General features: G+C 39.7%; 1 protein-coding gene across 4 annotated transcripts in view; it reads left to right on the top strand.

The window, feature by feature from the left end:
- The window catches only part of IntS14 (integrator complex subunit 14), a 206815-nt gene extending 184899 nt beyond the window's left edge, over nucleotides 1-21916 (top strand). For all 4 annotated transcript variants that reach the window (XM_071665059.1, XM_071665061.1, XM_071665060.1 and 1 more), the window contains exon 12: nucleotides 19307-21916. In XM_071665059.1, coding sequence (XP_071521160.1) covers nucleotides 19307-19531 — 225 coding nt within the window. In that variant the 3' untranslated portion in view covers nucleotides 19532-21916. The remainder of the gene's footprint in view (nucleotides 1-19306) is intronic.
- The last annotated feature ends 217 nt before the right edge of the window (nucleotides 21917-22133 follow it).

The following is a 22133-nucleotide window of genomic DNA, read 5'->3' as shown; positions in this document are numbered from 1 at the left end:
GGCGCAAATGGGGAGGTGATAACAAGTAGTGGTGATGTGAGAAGGAGATGGAGTGAGTATTTTGAAGGTTTGTTGAATGTGTTTGATGATAGAGTGGCAGATATAGGGTGTCTTGGTCGAGGTGGTGTGCAAAGTGAGAGGGTTGGGGAAAATGATTTGGTAAACAGAGAAGAGGTAGTAAAAGCTTTGTGGAAGATGAAAGCCAGCAAGGCAGCAGGTTTGGATGGTATTGCAGTGGAATTTATTAAAATAGGGGGTGACTGTATTGTTGACTGGTTGGTAAGGTTATTTAATGTATGTATGACTCATGGTGAGGTGCCTGAGGATTGGCGGAATGCGTGCATAGTGCCATTGTACAAAGGCAAAGGGGATAAGAGTGAGTGCTCAAATTACAGAGGTATAAGTTTGTTGAGTATTCCTGGTAAGTTGTATGGGAGGGTATTGATTGAGATGGTGAAAGCATGTACAGAGCATCAGATTGGGGAAGAACAGTGTGGTTTCAGAGGTGGTAGAGGATGTGTGGATCAGGTGTTTGCTTTGAAGAATGTATGTAAGAAATACTTAGAAAAGCAAATGGATTTGTATGTAGCATTTATGGATCTGGAGAAGGCATATGATAGAGTTGATAGAGATGCTCTGTGGAAGGTATTAAGAATATATGGTGTGGGTGGCAAGTTGTTAGAAGCAGTGAAAAGTTTTTATCGAGGATGTAAGGCATGTGTACGTGTAGGAAGAGAGGAAAGTGATTGGTTCTCCGTGAATGTAGGTTTGCGGGAGGGGTGTGTGATGTCTCCATGGTTGTTTAATTTGTTTATGGATGGGGTTGTTAGGGAGGTGAATGCAAGAGTTTTGGAAAGAGGGGCAAGTATGAAGTCTGTTGGGGATGAGAGAGCTTGGGAAGTGAGTCAGTTGTTGTTCGCTGATGATACAGCGCTGGTGGCTGATTCATGTGAGAAACTGCAGAAGCTGGTAACTGAGTTTGGTAAAGTGTGTGAAAGAAGAAAGTTAAGAGTAAATGTGAATAAGAGCAAGGTTATTAGGTACAGTAGGGTTGAGAGTCAAGTCAATTGGGAGGTAAGTTTGAATGGAGAAAAACTGGAGGAAGTAAAGTGTTTTAGATATCTGGGAGTGGATCTGGCAGTGGATGGAACCATGGAAGCGGAAGTGGATCATAGGGTGGGGGAGGGGGCGAAAATTCTGGGAGCCTTGAAGAGTGTGTGGAAGTCGAGAACATTATCTCGGAAAGCAAAAATGGGTATGTTTGAAGGAATAGTGGTTCCAACAATGTTGTATGGTTGTGAGGCGTGGGCTATGGATAGAGTTGTGCGCAGGAGGATGGATGTGCTGGAAATGAGATGTTTGAGGATAATATGTGGTGTGAGGTGGTTTGACCGAGTAAGTAACGTAAGGGTAAGAGAGATGTGTGGAAATAAAAAGAGCGTGGTTGAGAGAGCAGAAGAGGGTGTTTTGAAATGGTTTGGGCACATGGAGAGAATGAGTGAGGAAAGATTGACCAAGAGGATATATGTGTCGGAGGTGGAGGGAACGAGGAGAAGTGGGAGACCAAATTGGAGGTGGAAAGATGGAGTGAAAAAGATTTTGTGTGATTGGGGCCTGAACATGCAGGAGGGTGAAAGGAGGGCAAGGAATAGAGTGAATTGGATCGATGTGGTATATATATATATATATATATATATATATATATTTTTTTTTTTTTTTTTTTTTTTTTTTTTCATACTATTCGCCATTTCCCACATTAGCGAGGTAGCGTTAAGAACAGAGGACTGGTGAGGGAATATCCTCACCTGGCCCCTTCTCTGTTCCTTCTTTTGGGGAAAAAAAAAAAAAAAAAAAAAAAAAAAAAAAAATTAGCACAACAAATATGTCCTCTTACAGGTAACTTACAATACAATTGTATGACCCAACACTTATGGCTTGCCATCATCAACTTTTTGACTGTTCTATATTCTGAAGTCACTTTTTGACTTTTTTAGTCCAAGTATATCCTAAATTTGAATGGAAAAATGTGCTATACTTAACATTGCTGCATTACTTTTAAGTCATTTTTTTTTGTATCCAGTATTTCTGTATCCTTCATTAGCCTATCCATCTGTTTTAGATCAGACTTTTGCCATATTTATTCTCATTTTCCCCTGTTCCAACTTTTATACTTTTCATAAAATCGTATTTGAATATAGAAATTACTGATGTGTGAAAAGTTTGTTTCATGGTTCTTTTTTTACTGCGAGGATGTGCTTAGAATTTTTAGGCAAAAATTATCAGTTTTATTTATACTTATTCCATTCCCAGTGTAATGGGGTGGGTCAAGTATACAGTCTCAGCAGCATCACTCATATACATCCTCAACCTGTGTCCAGTTTGTTAAAGTGAAGGATGAACTTTCACTTCTGAAAGTGCTTCTTATATTTTCACTTTAAACGCTTATGTATTTGGTTAACTTAAGGGGACTCTTAAATTTTTCACTGTACATGCATATGTACTGAGTTAATTCATCACTTGAGACTAGTCACCATTCATACCAATTGTATACATAGAATTCTTCCATTCTTTTATACCCCCAGTCATTCCTAAGCCCCATTAAATTCTCTGTACCCATGTCTATTTTCTCTGCAGTCTGCCTTTCTTCTTTTTACCTTCTTCAGTATTTCAGTATATCTTCTTGACCAGAATAATTTTTTTATTCTGATTTTTTTTTTTTTTAGTGACCAACTTGGCACAAGCAAAAGTTACCTCTTTCAAAGGCCATCTTGGGTGAAAGGAATAAGGTGAGAGGAAAAGGAAGAACTTAATCAGATCTCTGCAGGTGTTTGTAGACCTGACTTTTAAAGTTAGAAAAGTTATAGGGAGATGGAAAATTATGAGTGAGATACTCACTGGACATATATATATATATATATATATATATATATATATATATATATATATATATATATATGTATATATATATATATATATATATATATATATATATATATATATATATATGAAGGAGAAGTTGCACTTCAGTAAGATTTCACCCGATTCTACTTAACGTAATTTTTCTATTCATGTGGCATAACGTTTTGTGGAGACAGTTCACCTCATCAGGTGCCAGCACTTAACAAAGTTATTTAAATCTCAACATTACACTTGGTTCCCACCATCCAAAACTAATTTTTCTAAACTTTTGTAAGGGAGAGTGATCATGGAGGGGTTAGGTGGCGAGGGTTGACCTGGTTAGGTGGGTGTCATGAACGGTTGTTTTTATGTTTCGTGTTTTTTTGAATCTCATCTTCTGTAAGTCTTTCACCATATCTTCTCTCTTAAGCAAACCGTTCTTCATGACTCTGTCACTTTGTATGCCACCCTGATCAAGCACATTTAACCCTTCAAAATACTCAATCCATCCCCTCTTCATTTCATCACTACCTGTTACCACTTCACCTTTTGCCCCCTTCACCGATGTTCTCATTAGTTCTCGTGTCATTTGCACATTATTTACCTCTTTCCAAAACATCTTTTTGTTCTTCCAAAAGTTTAATGATACTCTCTCACCCCAACTCTCATTTGTCCTCTTTTTCAACTCCTGCACCTTCCTTTAGACCTACTGTCGCTTTTTCTTATACATCTGCCAAACATTGGCACTCCTTCCGTGTAAGTACCGCCCTAATGCCTCTCTGTTGTCTTTCACTAGCAACTTTACTTCTCACTGCTCATTACCCTTTCTAATCTTTCCACATTTCACCTTTTGCATGCTTTATGTGTCTTTCACATGTCATCACTTCTTCCCTAAGTAAGTCCTATTCCTAACATGTGTGAAAGGAGAAAGTTGAGAGTAAATGTGAATAAGAGGAAGGTTCAGTAGGGTTGAGGGACAGGTTGATTGGGATGTAAGTTTGAATGGAGAAAAATTGGAGGAAGTGAAGTGTTTTAGATATCTGGGAGTGGACTTAGCAGTGAATGGAACCATGGAAGTGGAAGTGAGTCACATGGTGGGGGAGGGGGGGCGAAGGTTCTGGGAGTGATCAAGAATGTGTGGAAGGAGAGAACATTATTTCATAGAGTAAAAATGGGTATGTTTGAAGGAATAGTAGCTCCAACAGTGTTATATGCTTGTGAGCATGGGCTGTAGGTAGAGTTGTACAGTGGAGGGTGGATGTGTTGGAAATGAAATGTTTGAGGACAGTATGTGGTGTGAGGTGGTTTGACTGAGTAAGTAATGAAAAGAGAAGAGAGATGTATGGAAATAAAAAGAGTTGGGCTGAGAGAGCAGAAGAGGGTGTGTTATAATGGTTTGGACATATGGAGAGAATGAGTGAGGAAAGGTTGACAAAGAGGATATATGTGTCAGAGATGGAGGGAACAAGGAGAAGCAGGAGACCAAATTGAAGGTGGAAGGATGAAGTGAAAAAGACTTTGAGCGATCGGGGCTTGAACGTACAGGAGGGTGAAAGGCATGTAAGGAATTAAGTGAATTGGAATGATGTGGTATACCAGGGTCAACATGCTGTCAATGGACTGAACCAGGGCATGTGAAATGTCTGGGGTAAACTATCACTCAAAATCTTTTTTACTTAGTCCTTCCACTTCCAGTTTAGTTTCCCACTTCTCCTTGTTCCCTCCACCTCTGATGCATATATCTTCTTTTTCAACCTTACTTCATTCATTCTCTCTATATGTCCAAACCATTTTACACAACCTCTTCTGCTTTCACAACCACATTCTTTTTATTTCAACACATCTCTCTTACTCTTTCAAGTACACAACCCCTTCTGCTCTTACAACCACATTCTTTTTATTTCAACACATCTCTCTTACTCTTTCATTACTTACTTGATCAAACCATCTCACACCACATATTGTCCTCCAACATTTCATTTGCAATATGTTCACCATCCTTTGTGCAACCCCATATATAGCAGATGCCTCTCAACCTTATGATATTGTTGGAACTACTATTCCTTGAAATGTACCCATTTTTGCTCCGAGATAACATTCTCTTTCCACACATTCTTCATCACTCCCAGAACCTTAACCCCCCTCTCCCACCTAGTGACTCGCCTCCACTTCCATGGTTCCATTTGCTGCCAAGTCCACTCCCAGATATCTAAATCACTTCACATCAGGCAATTTTTCTCCTTTCAAACTTTATATTTATTTATTTATTTATTATACTTTGTCGCTGTCTCCCGCATTTGCGAGGTAGTGCAAGGAAACAGATGAAAGAAATGGCCCAACCCCCCCCATACACATGTATATACATACGCAAATGTACATACCTACACAGCTTTCCATGGTTTACCCCAGACGCTTCACATGCCTTGATTCAATCCACTGACAGCACGTCAACCCCGGTATACCACATCGACCAATTCACTCTATTCCTTGCCCTCCTTTCACCCTCCTGCATGTTCAGGCCCCGATCACACAAAATCTTTTTCACTCCATCTTTCCACCTCCAATTTGGTCTCCCTCTTCTCCTCGTTCCCTCCACCTCCGACACATATATCCTCTTGGTCAATCTTTCCTCACTCATTCTCTCCATGTGCCCAAACCATTTCAAAACACCCTCTTCTGCTCTCTAACCACGCTCTTTTTATTTCACACATCTCTCTTACCCTTACTTTTACTTACTCGATCAAACCACCTCACACCACACATTGTCCTCAAACATCTCATTTCCAGCACATCCATCCTCCGCGCAAAAACTCTTCCATTAGCCCACGCCTCGCAACCATACAACATTGTTGGAACCACTATTCCTTCAAACATTACCATTTTTGCTTTCCGAGAATAATGTTCTCGACTTCCACACATTCTTCAATTTTCCCCCCCTCCCCAACCTATGATCCACTTCCGCTTCCATGGTTCCATCCGCTGCCAGATCCACTCCAGATATCTAAAACACTTCACTTCCCCCAGTTTTTCTCCATTCAAACTCACCCCCCAAATTTGACTTGACCCTCAATCTTTTGTACCTAAAAAACCTTGCTCTTATTCACATTTACTCTTACTTTCTTCTTTCACACACTTTACCAAACTCAGTCACCAGCTTCTGCAGTTTCTCACATGAATCAGCCACCAGCGCTGTTCTTCAGGAACAACAACTGACTCTCTTCCCAAGCTCTCTCATCCCAACAACTTCTTTACTTGCCCCTCTTTCCAAAACTCTTGCATTCACCTCCCAAAACAACCCCATCCATAAAGAAATTAAACAACCATGGAGACATCACACACCCCTGCCGCAAACCTACATTCACTGAAAACCAATCACTTTCCTCTCTTCCTACACGTACACTTTGCCTTACATCCTCGATAAAAACTTTTCACTGCTTCTAACAATTTGGGCCCCCCCACACCATATTATATTATAAAATGAATTATACATTTCCCTTTTCATAGCCAGAGGTTGAACCAAATGTGACATTCATTCTTTTAATTTATTTCAGGATAGAAGTTTCATTTTTCTAAATTATTTCTTACATTTTTCATATGTATTATATTATATGTGTGTATATGTGTGTATGTGTGTATATATGTGTTATGTGTGTGTATGTGTATATATATATTATATAATATATTATCCTGGGGATAATTCCTCACGTGTCGTAGAAGGAAAACCAGAGGGGACTGGAGCGGGGGACCAGAATCCCCCCCTCCTTGTATTTTTAACTTTCTAAAAACTGGGAAACAGAAGGAGTCACGCGGGGAGTGCTCATCCTCTTCGTGGACTCAGGTTAGGGTGTCAAATGTGTGTGGATGTAACCAGATGTGAAAAAGGAGAGTAGGTAGTATGTTTGAGGAAAGGAACCTGGATGTTTTGGCTCTGTGTGAAACGAAGCTCAAGGGTAAAGGGGAAGAGTGGTTTGGAATGTCTTGGGAGTAAAGTCAGGGGTTAGTGAAAATACAAGAGAAAGGGAAGAGTAGCAGTACTCCTGAAACAGGAGTTGTGGGAGTATGTAATAGAATGTAAGAAAGTAAATATATAATTTCCCTCACGTGTCGTAGAAGGAAAACCGAGGGGACGGGAGGGGGGGACCGGAAATCCTCCCTCCTTGTATTTCTAACTTTCTAAAAACTGGGAAACAGAAGGAGTCACGCGGGGAGTGCTCATCCTCTTCGTAGACTCAGGTTAGGGTGTCTAAATGTGTGTGGATGTAACCAAGATGTGAAAAAAGGAGAGATAGGTAGTATGTTTAAGGAAAGGAACCTGGATGTTTTGGCTCTGTGTGAAACGAAGCTCAAGGGTAAAGGGGAAGAGTGGTTTGGGAATGTCTTGGGAGTAAAGTCAGGGTTAGTGAGAGGACAAGAGCAAGGGAAGGAGTAGCAGTACTCCTGAAACAGGAGTTGTGGGAGTATGTGATAGAATGTAAGAAAGTAAATTCTCGATTAATATGGGTAGACCTCAAAGTTGATAGAGAGAGATGGGTGATTATTGGTGCATATGCACCTGGGCATGAGAAGAAAGATCATGAGAGGCAAGTGTTTTGGGAGCAGCTGAATGAGTGTGTTAGTGGTTTTGATGCATGCGACCAGGTTATAGTGATGGGTGATTTGAATGCAAAGGTGAGTAATGTGGCAGTTGAGGGAATAATTGGTATACATGGGGTGTTCAGTGTTGTAAATGGAAATGGTGAAGAGCTTGTAGATTTATGTGCTGAAAAAGGACTGGTGATTGGGAATACCTGGTTTAAAAAGCGAGATATACATAAGTATACGTATGTAAGTAGGAGAGATGGCCAGAGAGCGTTATTGGATTACGTGTTAATTGACAGGCGCGCGAAAGAGAGACTTTTGGATGTAAATGTGCTGAGAGGGATGTCTGATCATTATCTTGTGGAGGCTAAGGTGAAGATTTGTATGGGTTTTCAGAAAAGAAGAGTGAATGTTGGGATGAAGAGGGTGGTGAGAGTAAGTGAGCTTGGGAAGGAGACTTGTGTGAGGAAATACCAGAAGAGACTGAGTACAGAATGGAAAAAGGTGAGAACAATGGAAGTAAGGGGAGAGGGGGAGGAATGGGATGTATTTAGGGAATCAGTGATGGATTGCGCAAAAGATGCTTGTGGCATGAGAAGCGTGGGAGGTGGGTTGATTAGAAAGGGTAGTGAGATGTGGGATGAAGAAGTAAGATTATTAGTGAAAGAGAAGAGAGAGGCATTTGGACGATTTTTGCAGGGAAAAAATGAAATTGAGTGGGAGATGTATAAAAGAAAGAGACAGGAGGTCAAGAGAAAGGTGCAGGAGGTGAAAAAGAGGGCAAATGAGAGTTGGGGTGAGAGAGTATCATTAAATTTTAGGGCGAATAAAAAGATGTTCTGGAAGGAGGTAAATAAAGTGCGTAAGACAAGGGAGCAAATGGGAACTTCAGTGAAGGGCGCAAATGGGGAGGTGATAACAAGTAGTGGTGATGTGAGAAGGAGATGGAGTGAGTATTTTGAAGGTTTGTTGAATGTGTTTGATGATAGAGTGGCAGATATAGGGTGTCTTGGTCGAGGTGGTGTGCAAAGTGAGAGGGTTGGGGAAAATGATTTGGTAAACAGAGAAGAGGTAGTAAAAGCTTTGCGGAAGATGAAAGCCAGCAAGGCAGCAGGTTTGGATGGTATTGCGGTGGAATTTATTAAAATAGGGGGTGACTGTATTGTTGACTGGTTGGTAAGGTTATTTAATGTATGTATGACTCATGGTGAGGTGCCTGAGGATTGGCGGAATGCGTGCATAGTGCCATTGTACAAAGGCAAAGGAGATAAGAGTGAGTGCTCAAATTACAGAGGTATAAGTTTGTTGAGTATTCCTGGTAAGTTGTATGGGAGGGTATTGATTTAGATGGTGAAAGCATGTATAGAGCATCAGATTGGGGAAGAACAGTGTGGTTTCAGAGGTGGTAGAGGATGTGTGGATCAGGTGTTTGCTTTGAAGAATGTATGTGAGAAATACTTAGAAAAGCAAATGGATTTGTATGTAGCATTTATGGATCTGGAGAAGGCATATGATAGAGTTGATAGAGATGCTCTGTGGAAGGTATTAAGAATATATGGTGTGGGTGGCAAGTTGTTAGAAGCAGTGAAAAGTTTTTATCGAGGATGTAAGGCATGTGTACGTGTAGGAAGAGAGGAAAGTGATTGGTTCTCCGTGAATGTAGGTTTGCGGCAGGGGTGTGTGATGTCTCCATGGTTGTTTAATTTGTTTATGGATGGGGTTGTTAGGGAGGTGAATGCAAGAGTTTTGGAAAGAGGGGCAAGTATGAAGTCTGTTGGGGATGAGAGAGCTTGGGAAGTGAGTCAGTTGTTGTTCGCTGATGATACAGCGCTGGTGGCTGATTCATGTGAGAAACTGCAGAAGCTGGTAACTGAGTTTGGTAAAGTGTGTGAAAGAAGAAAGTTAAGAGTAAATGTGAATAAGAGCAAGGTTATTAGGTACAGTAGGGTTGAGGGCCAAGTCAATTGGGAGGTAAGTTTGAATGGAGAAAAACTGGAGGAAGTAAAGTGTTTTAGATATCTGGGAGTGGATCTGGCAGCGGATGGAACCATGGAAGCGGAAGTGGATCATAGGGTGGGGGAGGGGGCGAAAATTCTGGGAGCCTTGAAGAGTGTGTGGAAGTCGAGAACATTATCTCGGAAAGCAAAAATGGGTATGTTTGAAGGAATAGTGGTTCCAACAATGTTGTATGGTTGTGAGGCGTGGGCTATGGATAGAGTTGTGCGCAGGAGATGGATGTGCTGGAAATGAGATGTTTGAGGATAATATGTGGTGTGAGGTGGTTTGATCGAGTAAGTAACGTAAGGGTAAGAGAGATGTGTGGAAATAAAAAGAGCGTGGTTGAGAGAGCAGAAGAGGGTGTTTTGAAATGGTTTGGGCACATGGAGAGAATGAGTGAGGAAAGATTGACCAAGAGGATATATGTGTCGGAGGTGGAGGGAACGAGGAGAAGTGGGAGACCAAATTGGAGGTGGAAAGATGGAGTGAAAAAGATTTTGTGTGATTGGGGCCTGAACATGCAGGAGGGTGAAAGGAGGGCAAGGAATAGAGTGAATTGGATCGATGTAGTATATATATATATATATATATATATATATATATTTTTTTTTTTTTTTTTTTTTTTTTTTTCATACTATTCGCCATTTCCCACATTAGCGAGGTAGCGTTAAGAACAGAGGACTGGTGAGGGAATATCCTCACCTGGCCCCCTTCTCTGTTCCTTCTTTTGGGGAAAAAAAAAAAAAAAAAAAAAAAAAAAAAAAAATTAGCACAACAAATATGTCCTCTTACAGGTAACTTACAATACAATTGTATGACCCAACACTTATGGCTTGCCATCATCAACTTTTTGACTGTTCTATATTCTGAAGTCACTTTTTGACTTTTTTAGTCCAAGTATATCCTAAATTTGAATGGAAAAATGTGCTATACTTAACATTGCTGCATTACTTTTAAGTCATTTTTTTTGTATCCAGTATTTCTGTATCCTTCATTAGCCTATCCATCTGTTTTAGATCAGACTTTTGCCATATTTATTCTCATTTTCCCCTGTTCCAACTTTTATACTTTTCATAAAATCGTATTTGAATATAGAAATTACTGATGTGTGAAAAGTTTGTTTCATGGTTCTTTTTTTACTGCGAGGATGTGCTTAGAATTTTTAGGCAAAAATTATCAGTTTTATTTATACTTATTCCATTCCCAGTGTAATGGGGTGGGTCAAGTATACAGTCTCAGCAGCATCACTCATATACATCCTCAACCTGTGTCCAGTTTGTTAAAGTGAAGGATGAACTTTCACTTCTGAAAGTGCTTCTTATATTTTCACTTTAAACGCTTATGTATTTGGTTAACTTAAGGGGACTCTTAAATTTTTCACTGTACATGCATATGTACTGAGTTAATTCATCACTTGAGACTAGTCACCATTCATACCAATTGTATACATAGAATTCTTCCATTCTTTTATACCCCCAGTCATTCCTAAGCCCCATTAAATTCTCTGTACCCATGTCTATTTTCTCTGCAGTCTGCCTTTCTTCTTTTTACCTTCTTCAGTATTTCAGTATATCTTCTTGACCAGAATAATTTTTTTTATTCTGATTTTTTTTTTTTTTAGTGACCAACTTGGCACAAGCAAAAGTTACCTCTTTCAAAGGCCATCTTGGGTGAAAGGAATAAGGTGAGAGGAAAAGGAAGAACTTAATCAGATCTCTGCAGGTGTTTGTAGACCTGACTTTTAAAGTTAGAAAAGTTATAGGGAGATGGAAAATTATGAGTGAGATACTCACTGGACATATATATATATATATATATATATATATATATATATATATATATATATATATATGTATATATATATATATATATATATATATATATATATATATATATATGAAGGAGAAGTTGCACTTCAGTAAGATTTCACCCGATTCTACTTAACGTAATTTTTCTATTCATGTGGCATAACGTTTTGTGGAGACAGTCCACCTCATCAGGTGCCAGCATTTAACAAAGTTATTTAAATCTCAACATTACACTTGGTTCCCACCATCCAAAACTAATTTTTCTAAACTTTTGTAAGGGAGAGTGATCATGGAGGGGTTAGGTGGCGAGGGTTGACCTGGTTAGGTGGGTGTCATGAACGGTTGTTTTTATGTTTTCGTGTTTTTTTGAATCTCATCTTCTGTAAGTCTTTCACCATATCTTCTCTCTTAAGCAAACCGTTCTTCATGACTCTGTCACTTTGTATGCCACCCTGATCAAGCACATTTAACCCTTCAAAATACTCAATCCATCCCCTCTTCATTTCATCACTACCTGTTACCACTTCACCTTTTGCCCCCTTCACCGATGTTCTCATTAGTTCTCGTGTCATTTGCACATTATTTACCTCTTTCCAAAACATCTTTTTATTCTTCCAAAAGTTTAATGATACTCTCTCACCCCAACTCTCATTTGTCCTCTTTTTCAACTCCTGCACCTTCCTTTAGACCTACTGTCGCTTTTTCTTATACATCTGCCAAACATTGGCACTCCTTCCGTGTAAGTACCGCCCTAATGCCTCTCTGTTGTCTTTCACTAGCAACTTTACTTCTCACTGCTCATTACCCTTTCTAATCTTTCCACATTTCACCTTTTGCATGCTTTATGTGTCTTTCACATGTCATCACTTCTTCCCTAAGTAAGTCCTATTCCTAACATGTGTGAAAGGAGAAAGTTGAGAGTAAATGTGAATAAGAGGAAGGTTCAGTAGGGTTGAGGGACAGGTTGATTGGGATGTAAGTTTGAATGGAGAAAAATTGGAGGAAGTGAAGTGTTTTAGATATCTGGGAGTGGACTTAGCAGTGAATGGAACCATGGAAGTGGAAGTGAGTCACATGGTGGGGGAGGGGGGCGAAGGTTCTGGGAGTGATCAAGAATGTGTGGAAGGAGAGAACATTATTTCATAGAGTAAAATTGGGTATGTTTGAAGGAATAGTAGTTCCAACAGTGTTATATGCTTGTGAGCATGGGCTGTAGGTAGAGTTGTACAGTGGAGGGTGGATGTGTTGGAAATGAAATGTTTGAGGACAGTATGTGGTGTGAGGTGGTTTGACTGAGTAAGTAATGAAAAGAGAAGAGAGATGTATGGAAATAAAAAGAGTTGGGCTGAGAGAGCAGAAGAGGGTGTGTTATAATGGTTTGGACATATGGAGAGAATGAGTGAGGAAAGGTTGACAAAGAGGATATATGTGTCAGAGATGGAGGGAACAAGGAGAAGCAGGAGACCAAATTGAAGGTGGAAGGATGAAGTGAAAAAGACTGAGCGATTGGGGCTTGAACGTACAGGAGGGTGAAAGGCATGTAAGGAATTAAGTGAATTGGAATGATGTGGTATACCAGGGTCAACATGCTGTCAATGGACTGAACCAGGGCATGTGAAATGTCTGGGGTAAACTATCACTCAAAATCTTTTTTACTTAGTCCTTCCACTTCCAGTTTAGTTTCCCACTTCTCCTTGTTCCCTCCACCTCTGATGCATATATCTTCTTTTTCAACCTTACTTCATTCATTCTCTCTATATGTCCAAACCATTTTACACAACCTCTTCTGCTCTCACAACCACATTCTTTTTATTTCAACACATCTCTCTTACTCTTTCAAGTACACAACCCCTTCTGCTCTTACAACCACATTCTTTTTATTTCAACACATCTCTCTTACTCTTTCATTACTTACTTGATCAAACCATCTCACACCACATATTGTCCTCCAACATTTCATTTGCAATATGTTCACCATCCTTTGTGCAACCCTATATATAGCAGATGCCTCACAACCTTATGATATTGTTGGAACTACTATTCCTTGAAATGTACCCATTTTTGCTCCGAGATAAACATTCTCTTTCCACACATTCTTCATCACTCCCAGAACCTTAACCCCCCTTTCCCACCTAGTGACTCGCCTCCACTTCCATGGTTCCATTTGCTGCCAAGTCCACTCCCAGATATCTAAATCACTTCACATCAGGCAATTTTTCTCCTTTCAAACTTTATATTTATTTATTTATTTATTATACTTTGTCGCTGTCTCCCGCATTTTCGAGGTAGCGCAAGGAAACAGACGAAAGAAATGGCCCAACCCCCCCCATACACATGTATATACATACGTCCACACACGCAAATATACATACCTACACAGCTTTCCATGGTTTACCCCAGACGCTTCACATGCCTTGATTCAATCCACTGACAGCACGTCAACCCCGGTATACCACATCGACCAATTCACTCTATTCCTTGCCCTCCTTTCACCCTCCTGCATGTTCAGGCCCCGATCACACAAAATCTTTTTCACTCCATCTTTCCACCTCCAATTTGGTCTCCCTCTTCTCCTCGTTCCCTCCACCTCCGACACATATATCCTCTTGGTCAATCTTTCCTCACTCATTCTCTCCATGTGCCCAAACCACTTCAAAACACCCTCTTCTGCTCTCTCAACCACGCTCTTTTTATTTCCACACATCTCTCTTACCCTTACGTTACTCACTCGATCAGACCACCTCACACCACACATTGTCCTCAAACATCTCATTTCCAGCACATCCATCCTTTCAAACTTACTTCCTTTATATCTTGTCCTTTAACCCTGCAGAACCTAATAATATTGCTTGACTTGGCCCTGAGTTTTATGGAAGAGCACCAGATCTCACCCACCTTAACCATTCCTTATCAAACCACCAACCTCCGAATAGAAATAAAAAGCTTACTGCTTCCTTATGCTTCAGTAACCTCTACTAACAGACTCCCTCCATCAATATATAGAATAATGACAAAAAACATACACTCTGAAATAACCTGGCAAGCATTAAACAACCAACCTCCCACCTCATTCTCAAATTCCTACCCTCTAGACAGACACCCATCAGAATCTGCACTCCCCAAACAAGCATGAGTGACACTGTCCTACTTATGCTCTGGACATCACCCATCACTAGAATACTATACTTTTGCAACCTAAGAACCTTCATGCCCACAACCCAGCTACCGTAGGGATGACACTGAGCACTTACTACTCAATTACCTGATGCCTTCTGCACATGGGTGCACATACATTACACTTTACGACCTGTGGTCCTGACTGGTGGATGTGACCAGCTTCCTGAGTGCTGCAGGAGCCTCATAAGGATAGAATGCATTCATAGGGTAGGAAGGTAAGGTAAGGTATATATTTTCCCATTTTGTACTTGTTCACCGTTTCCCACATTAGTGAGGTAGTACCAGGAACAGATGAAAAAGAATGCAGTCATACCATATCCATTGTCTAGCTGAGACAGAAGACCTTTCTTATGAAAGATTGTATAATCCCTACAGCATATACCCCATAGAATAGGAAGTCAGAATTGCTGAAGGGATTACCTCTGACTAAAGTACTATCCACTGAGAGACATTATTTCATGGGTAGAGTTGACATGACTGCATTAGTTACATTGTACAAGATCTTTATCATTAAGCCTACCACAGGTGATAGCTCACCCAAATGAAGTCAACAAACTAGGGAACTCTTTAGTTTGTTTTTTTCTCTCTTTTTTAAGACACAGCATGTATGCCATAGATGAATTCATAGTTGACAAGATACCTTTACATTATGTCCATGCAAATCATTAAAGTTTATCTTTCATAATCTTGTCATAAATGTTTAAAGAGAAGTCTTCCAATTTGTGAAAAAGAATATGTCAACAAATTCAGCATTTTTCTCAAAGTACAGCTCCACAATCTTTAAGTGCATCTCAGACATTGTAACATTTGTGTTCACATAAATTATCACATGCCATACTCATTATTTTAAGAAAATTGTGCAATGTCTTGTACATAACATGTCCACTTTACCTGCAAGTACAGCTGTTTGGATTAGCATAGTGTCTCATAGTTTGCACTACATATGTAGATTTATCCTGCTGGTATGAGTGAAATTGTTGCGCTCATTATTTACTGCTAGCATCTGTTAGTGTCACACACATACTTGTAGATATGGTGTATCCATGCAAGTGAATGGACTTTCCTTTAATGTATAAAGTAATTAGTTTCTGCTTGCCAAAAAAAAAAAAAAGTGTGTTTCATTGGTATAATGAACTCTGCTCTACAGTGTTCAATTGTGTATCTGAAGCCATTTGCTGATTTGTATTTAGACTGTTCCCAAGGACCTGTCAGTGTTTACTGTGCCTCAGAGTTCCCTTACTTTAAACATCTTTTTTACATCATGTTTAACTACAAGTTTATATCACATTAAGAAATACACTAAACTTGCTAATTATTTACTCAGAATTAAAAAAAAAAAAAATCAATTTGCTATCATTGCTAACATCAAAAATATTTTTTCTTTCATGTTTATCTGCCATTTCCTGCATTAGTGAGGTAGTATCAAGAAGAGATGAAGACAGGTTGCATTCACTTGCATCCTTCTCTAGCTGTCAGACCTTTTCATGGTTTCCTCTGGCCACTTTACAGGCCTTAGTTCAGTCCCTTGACAACATGTCATCCCATTTAAACCACATCTTTCAAATTCACTTGATCCCATGCACACCTTTCACCCTTCTGCATGTTCAGACCCTGACCTCTCAAAATTTTTTTTCTCCATCCTTTCATCTCAATTTGGTCTCTCCCTTCTCCTTTTCCCCTTGACTCTTGACTCACAGTCCTCTTTATCAACCTCCCCCCACCCTTTCTCTTTGTATGTTCAAACTGTTTTTGCACATCCTCTTTAACTCTTTGAACCACACCACTGTCTTACCCTTTAATTACTTATGTGATCAAACCACCTGACTCGCATATTGTTCTCACACATTTCACTGCCAACACATCCACCCTCCCACACACATCCTTATCTATAGCCCATGGCTCGCATCCATACATCATTGTTAGAATTACTTTACCCTCACACTTACCCATTTTTTTGCCCTCCCAAACACCAAATTTTCTTTCTACACATTCCTCAATACTCCAAGAACCTTTGCCCCTTCACCGAGCCTATGATTCACTTCCACTTCGTGGTTCTATTTACTGTCATTTCCGCTCCCAAATATCTAAAACACTGCACTTCCAAATTTTCTCCATACAAAACTCACACCCTAGCAAACTTGTCCCTCTGTCCTATTTCATGAAACATAATAACCTTGCTTTTATTCATATTTACTTTCAACAGTCTCCCTTACACAATCTCCCCTACTCAGTCACCAACTTCAGCAGTTTCTCACTCAAATTTACAATCATTGCCGTGTCATTGGCAAACAATTGACTCACTTCCCAGGCTTGATCATCCTCTGCATCATGCATACTCACCCCTTTCTCCAAGACCCTTGCATTTACCTCCCTCACCACCCAAGCCATAAACAAATGAAACGCCCATGGTGAAATCAAACACCCCTGCTGCAGACCAACCTTCACCTGGAACCACTCACTCTTTCCTTTTTTTGTACTTGTTACAGTTTTGATAACTTCTAACTGCTTTTACTAGCTTTCTTCCCATACATATATTCTTATGATATTCACTAGCTTTCTTCCCATACATATATTCTTATGATATCCCATAAGGCATCTCTATTTACCATATCATCTGCTTTCTCCAGATCAATAAATACTATGTACAAAAAATTCTGTTTCTGTTAGTATTTCTCACATACATTGCATTCTTTAAAGCAAACACCTGACCTACACATCCTATGCCACTCCTGAAACCAAATTGTTCCTCCCAGATCTGATGCTTCTGTACATATATTCATCCTCTCAATCATCTATCTCCCATACATCTTGTCAGGTGTGTACATTCAACACACTTATATTTCTGTAGTTCAAAGAAACACTGATCCACACATCCTTTGCCACTCACCACCCCTCCAAAACAAATTAAATAGCCATGGTTACATCACATACACCCCTGCTGCAGACCAACCTTCTCATGAAACCATTCACTGTTTTCTCTTCCTGCTCATATCCATCTATCTTGATAAAAACCTCTCTGCTATTATCTTTCTTTCCACACCTTATATTCTTACTACCATCCTTTCCCCAGATTTATAACTGCCATTTACAAATCTTTTTTCTTTTAAGTGATTTCCTACACATATTCTTCAGAACAAACTACTTATCCACACATCCTCTGCCACTCCTAAAACCAAATTGTTCCTCCATAATATCCCATATAACTTACCAGGGACTTTCAACACACTTATAACCTCTGTAGTTCAAAGCAAACACTTGATCTACACACCTGCCACCCACCACCCCATCCATAAACAAATTAAACATCCATGGTGACATCACACAACCCTGCCACAGACCAACCTTCACGTTTCATTCTCCTCTCTTCCTCCTTGTACACATAACTTGCACTCTTCATAAAACCTTCTCTGCTTCTAGTAGCTTTCATCCCACACATGTTATTACCACCTTCCACAAGGCATCTCTCTCCACCATATCATATCCTTTCCTCAGATCCATAAATGCCATATGCAAATCCTTTTTCTGTAAGTATTTCTCACACACAATCTTCAAAGGAAACACCTGATCTAGTGCTTACACATCCTCTGCCACTCCAGAAACTACACTGCTCCTCCCCAATCTGATGTTTTGTACAAGCCTTCACCCCCTCAATCACCACTCTCTCATACAACTAACTAGGTACACTTAACCTATACCTCTGTAGTTCAAAATAAACACCTGATCCATACGCACTCTGCTACTTACCACCCCATCAGTAAAGAAATTAAACAGCATGTTGACATCAGACACCCCTGCCACAAACCACTCTTTACCTAGAACCACTTACTCTTTTCTCTTCCCTTGTGCATGCCTGACTCACTTAATAAATACCTCTCATTGCTTCTGGTAGCTTTCCTCCCACATCAAATATTCTTACAGCCTTTCTACAAGGCATCCTCTCAATTACCACTTCCATAAAGCACACAAGGTCCACTCAACACACTTATGCCTCTGTAGTTTGAACACTTACATTTGTCCCAATTAACTTTATACAGTGGCACTATTCATACATTCTGCCAAGCCTTAGGTACCTCACCATGATCCATACATACACTGAAAATCTAAACAAACCATTCAACAACACATTCACTCCCTTTTTTAAGAAATTCAACTGCAGTACCATCCACTCCAGCTGCCTTCCCACATTTTATCTTACACAAGGCTTTTGCCACCTCTTCTTTCTTCACCAAACTACTTTACATGACTCTCACTTCACACAACTTCCTGATCTGAACACCCCACATCTGCACCTGACCATTAATATACCAAGCAAAATTTCATGGATATAAGAAAAGCAATGCCGTGTTAAACAAATTTGACATCTTACATGGTGGCCAGATTTTGAGGTACAGTGAAGTGTCTTTAATCCAACCAATATAAGGTTCGTGATACACTGATATTGTAATGGTTTGCATAAGTAAGAATTACGAAATTTGAAATTTATAAATATGATAACATTACTATTATGTATTCTTTTTCTTGACTTTTGTAATCACTTCATAAAGTTTATAATTACAAACATTGAACATTAAATCATTGAACATAGATTATGAAGAAATTCTGAATTTCGAAATCTTTGTGATGTTCAGTAATTCTGAAATTTTGATAATTAGAGTAGAGCCATGGAAGACAGCAAATTACCAAGATTTTACTGTTACGTCTTAAATTGGATGTTACTTAGGGAATAGATGTTAGTGACTGTTGTGGAACTTTTTTTGAGCTCTTTGTATTAGGAAGACCAAAATATGATAGCAGGACATACATATTACTCTATATTAATCACATTCCCTTTTTACACTTTATAACAGGAACTGAACCGTGTTCGTAGAGCTGCCCTTTCCTATGGATTTGGGGAACTTCTGGAAGGATTGGCGAATGTCCTAGAGCGAGAATGTACTCTGCTGCCATCTGGAGCCCATCCTGATGCTGCCATACAACTACAACATGCTTATGAAGCTTTACGCAACTATGACAAAAAAGATATTAGGCAAAATATTGCTCCACTCAAAACTACTTTCTCAGGGAATGAATGATAATGGTTTACTCCACCATTAAAAATCAGCAGGCATATGACAGCTCTGATGCAGTGCAAGCTGAAATGCTCTTTAAACCTGAAAGGTACAAAAAATAAACTGTGAACATCATCTGGGGAAACATTTTTAAGGTTGTTTGCTATTTCATTTATACTGCCATAATCTTTTACTTTAAGAATTATCAGATCATTTATTTTTAGTTAAGGTATAAGATCGTTGAGTATTCCTGGGAAATTATATGGAAGGGTGTTGATTGAGAGGGTGAAGGCATGTACAGAACATCAGATTGGGGAAGAGCAGTGTGGTTTCAGAAGTGGTAGAGGATGTGTGGATCAGGTGTTTGCTTTGAAGAATGTATGTGAGAAATACTTAGAAAAACAAATGGATTTATATGTAGCATTTATGGATCTGGAGAAGGCATATGATAGAGTTGATAGAGATGCTCTGTGGAAGGTATTAAGAGTATATGGTGTGGGAGGCAAGTTGCAGTAAGCAGTGAAGATTTTATTGAGGAAGCAAGGCATGTGTACAAGCAGGAAGAGTGGAAAGTGACTGGTTCTCAGTGACTGTCGGTTTGCGGCAGGGGTGCGTGATGTCTCCATGGCTGTTTAATTTTTTATGGATGCGGTTGTTAAGGAGGTGAATGCAAGAGTTTTGGAGAGAGGGGCAAGTATGCAGTCTGTTGTGGATGAGAGGGCTTGGGAGGTGAGTCAGTTGTTGTTCGCTAATGATACAGCACTGGTGGCTGATTCGGATGAGAAACTGCAGAAACTGGTGACTGAGTTTGGTAAAGTGTGTGAAAGAAGAAAGCTGAGGGTAATTGTGAATAAGAGCAAGGTTATTAGGTACAGTAGGGTTGAGGGACAAGTCAATTGGGAGGTAAGTTTGAATGGAGAAAAACTGGAGGAAGTGAAGTGTTTTAGATATCTGGGAGTGGATCTGGCAGTGGATGGAACTATGGAAGCGGAAGTGAGTCACAGGGTGGGGGAGGGGGCGAAAGTTCTGGGAGTGTTGAAAAGCGTGTGGAAGGCGAGAACATTATCTCGGAAAGCAAAAATGAGTATGTTTGAAGGAATAGTGGTTCCAGCTATGTTATATGGTTGCGAGGCATGGGCTATAGATAGGGTTGTGCAGAGGAGGGTGGATGTGTTGGAAATGAGTTGTTTGAGGACAGTATGTTGTGAGGTGGTTTGATCAAGTAAGTAATGAAAGGGTAAGAGAGATGTGTGGTAATAAAAAGAGCGTGGTTGAGAAATCAGAAGAGGGTGTATTGAAATGGTTTGGTCACATGGAGAGAATGAGTGAGCAAAGATTGACAAAGAGGATATATGTGTCAGAGGTGGAGGGAACGAGGAGAAGTGGAAGACCAAATTGGAGGTGGAAGGATGGAGTGAAAAAGATTTTGAGCGATCAAGGCCTGAACATGCAAGAGGATGAAAGGCATGCAAGGAATAGAGTGAATTGGAATGATGTGGTACACCAGGGTCGATGTGCTGTCAGTGGATTGAACCAGGGCATGTGAAGCATCTGGGGTAAACCATGGAAAGTTTTGTGGGGCCTAGATGTGGAAAGGGAGCTGTGTTTTCGGTGCATTATACATGACAGCTAGAGACTGAGTGTGAATGAATGTGGCCTTTGTTGTCTTTTCCTAGCAGTACCTTGCGTGCTTGCGGGGGAAGGGGGTTGTCATTTCATGTGTGGCAGGGTGGCAACAGAAATTAATAAAGGCAGTAAGTATGAATTGTGTACATGTGTATATATGTGTATGTCTGTGTGTGTATATATATGTATACGTTGAAATGTATAGGTATGTATATGTGTGTGTGTGGATGTGTATGTACATACATGTGTATGTGGGTGGGTTGGGCCATTCTTTCGTCTGTTTCCATGCGCTACCTCACTAACGTGGGAGACAGCGACAAAGTATGATTATGATAAAACTAAAACCTTGATTCCAGTATGTTAAAATACAAGAAGCCCACTTGTCTGGTACTTTTCATTTGTGATTGCACATTGTATAATTTGACAGTTCATACTTTGGTAACATTCAACATATATTCAGGCATTATTTTAAAAGGCAGATAACCAGCCAAAAAACAGAACTCTTTCAAGCTTCGTTAACCTGATTGAAGTTTTCTTAGCTGAGTCAGTGCTGTCTCCTGCAATTTTTTTTAACAGTAGTGTCACTGATAAGTAACAGTTTGTAGAGAAGCCTCTGTTGTTATGATTGCCTTTGTAATTACTATTGCTAGACTACCAAAGGGCTTATACTCATATCTTTGTGGTACACTGATAGAGCATCAGTGCAAAAAATTTTGTGTAAGATGCACTTTTTATGTATTTCCATATGAATAGAACTATTAATGAAGACATTTCCTCTATAAATTTTTTTATGAATTTCCTCAGTCAAGATAGGATCCTAAATTTAGTTCAGGATAGTATTCACTTTCTTGCAGTGATATTCCAAGTCTCTCATGAGCTGCTCTTAAAACAGCTGTAATCATTTTTCAGTCATTCAGCTGTACAAAGCTCAACGCAACAAATAAAATAAATATTTCTTTTTTCATACCTATACTCAGTTTCCCACTTTATCAAGATAGCA

This window comes from Panulirus ornatus, chromosome 9 (assembly GCF_036320965.1).
Source record: "Panulirus ornatus isolate Po-2019 chromosome 9, ASM3632096v1, whole genome shotgun sequence".
In the NCBI taxonomy this organism is placed as follows: domain Eukaryota; kingdom Metazoa; phylum Arthropoda; class Malacostraca; order Decapoda; family Palinuridae; genus Panulirus; species Panulirus ornatus.
Note: the sequence above shows the minus strand (reverse complement) of the source record. Positions and strands in the feature narration are given on the sequence as shown.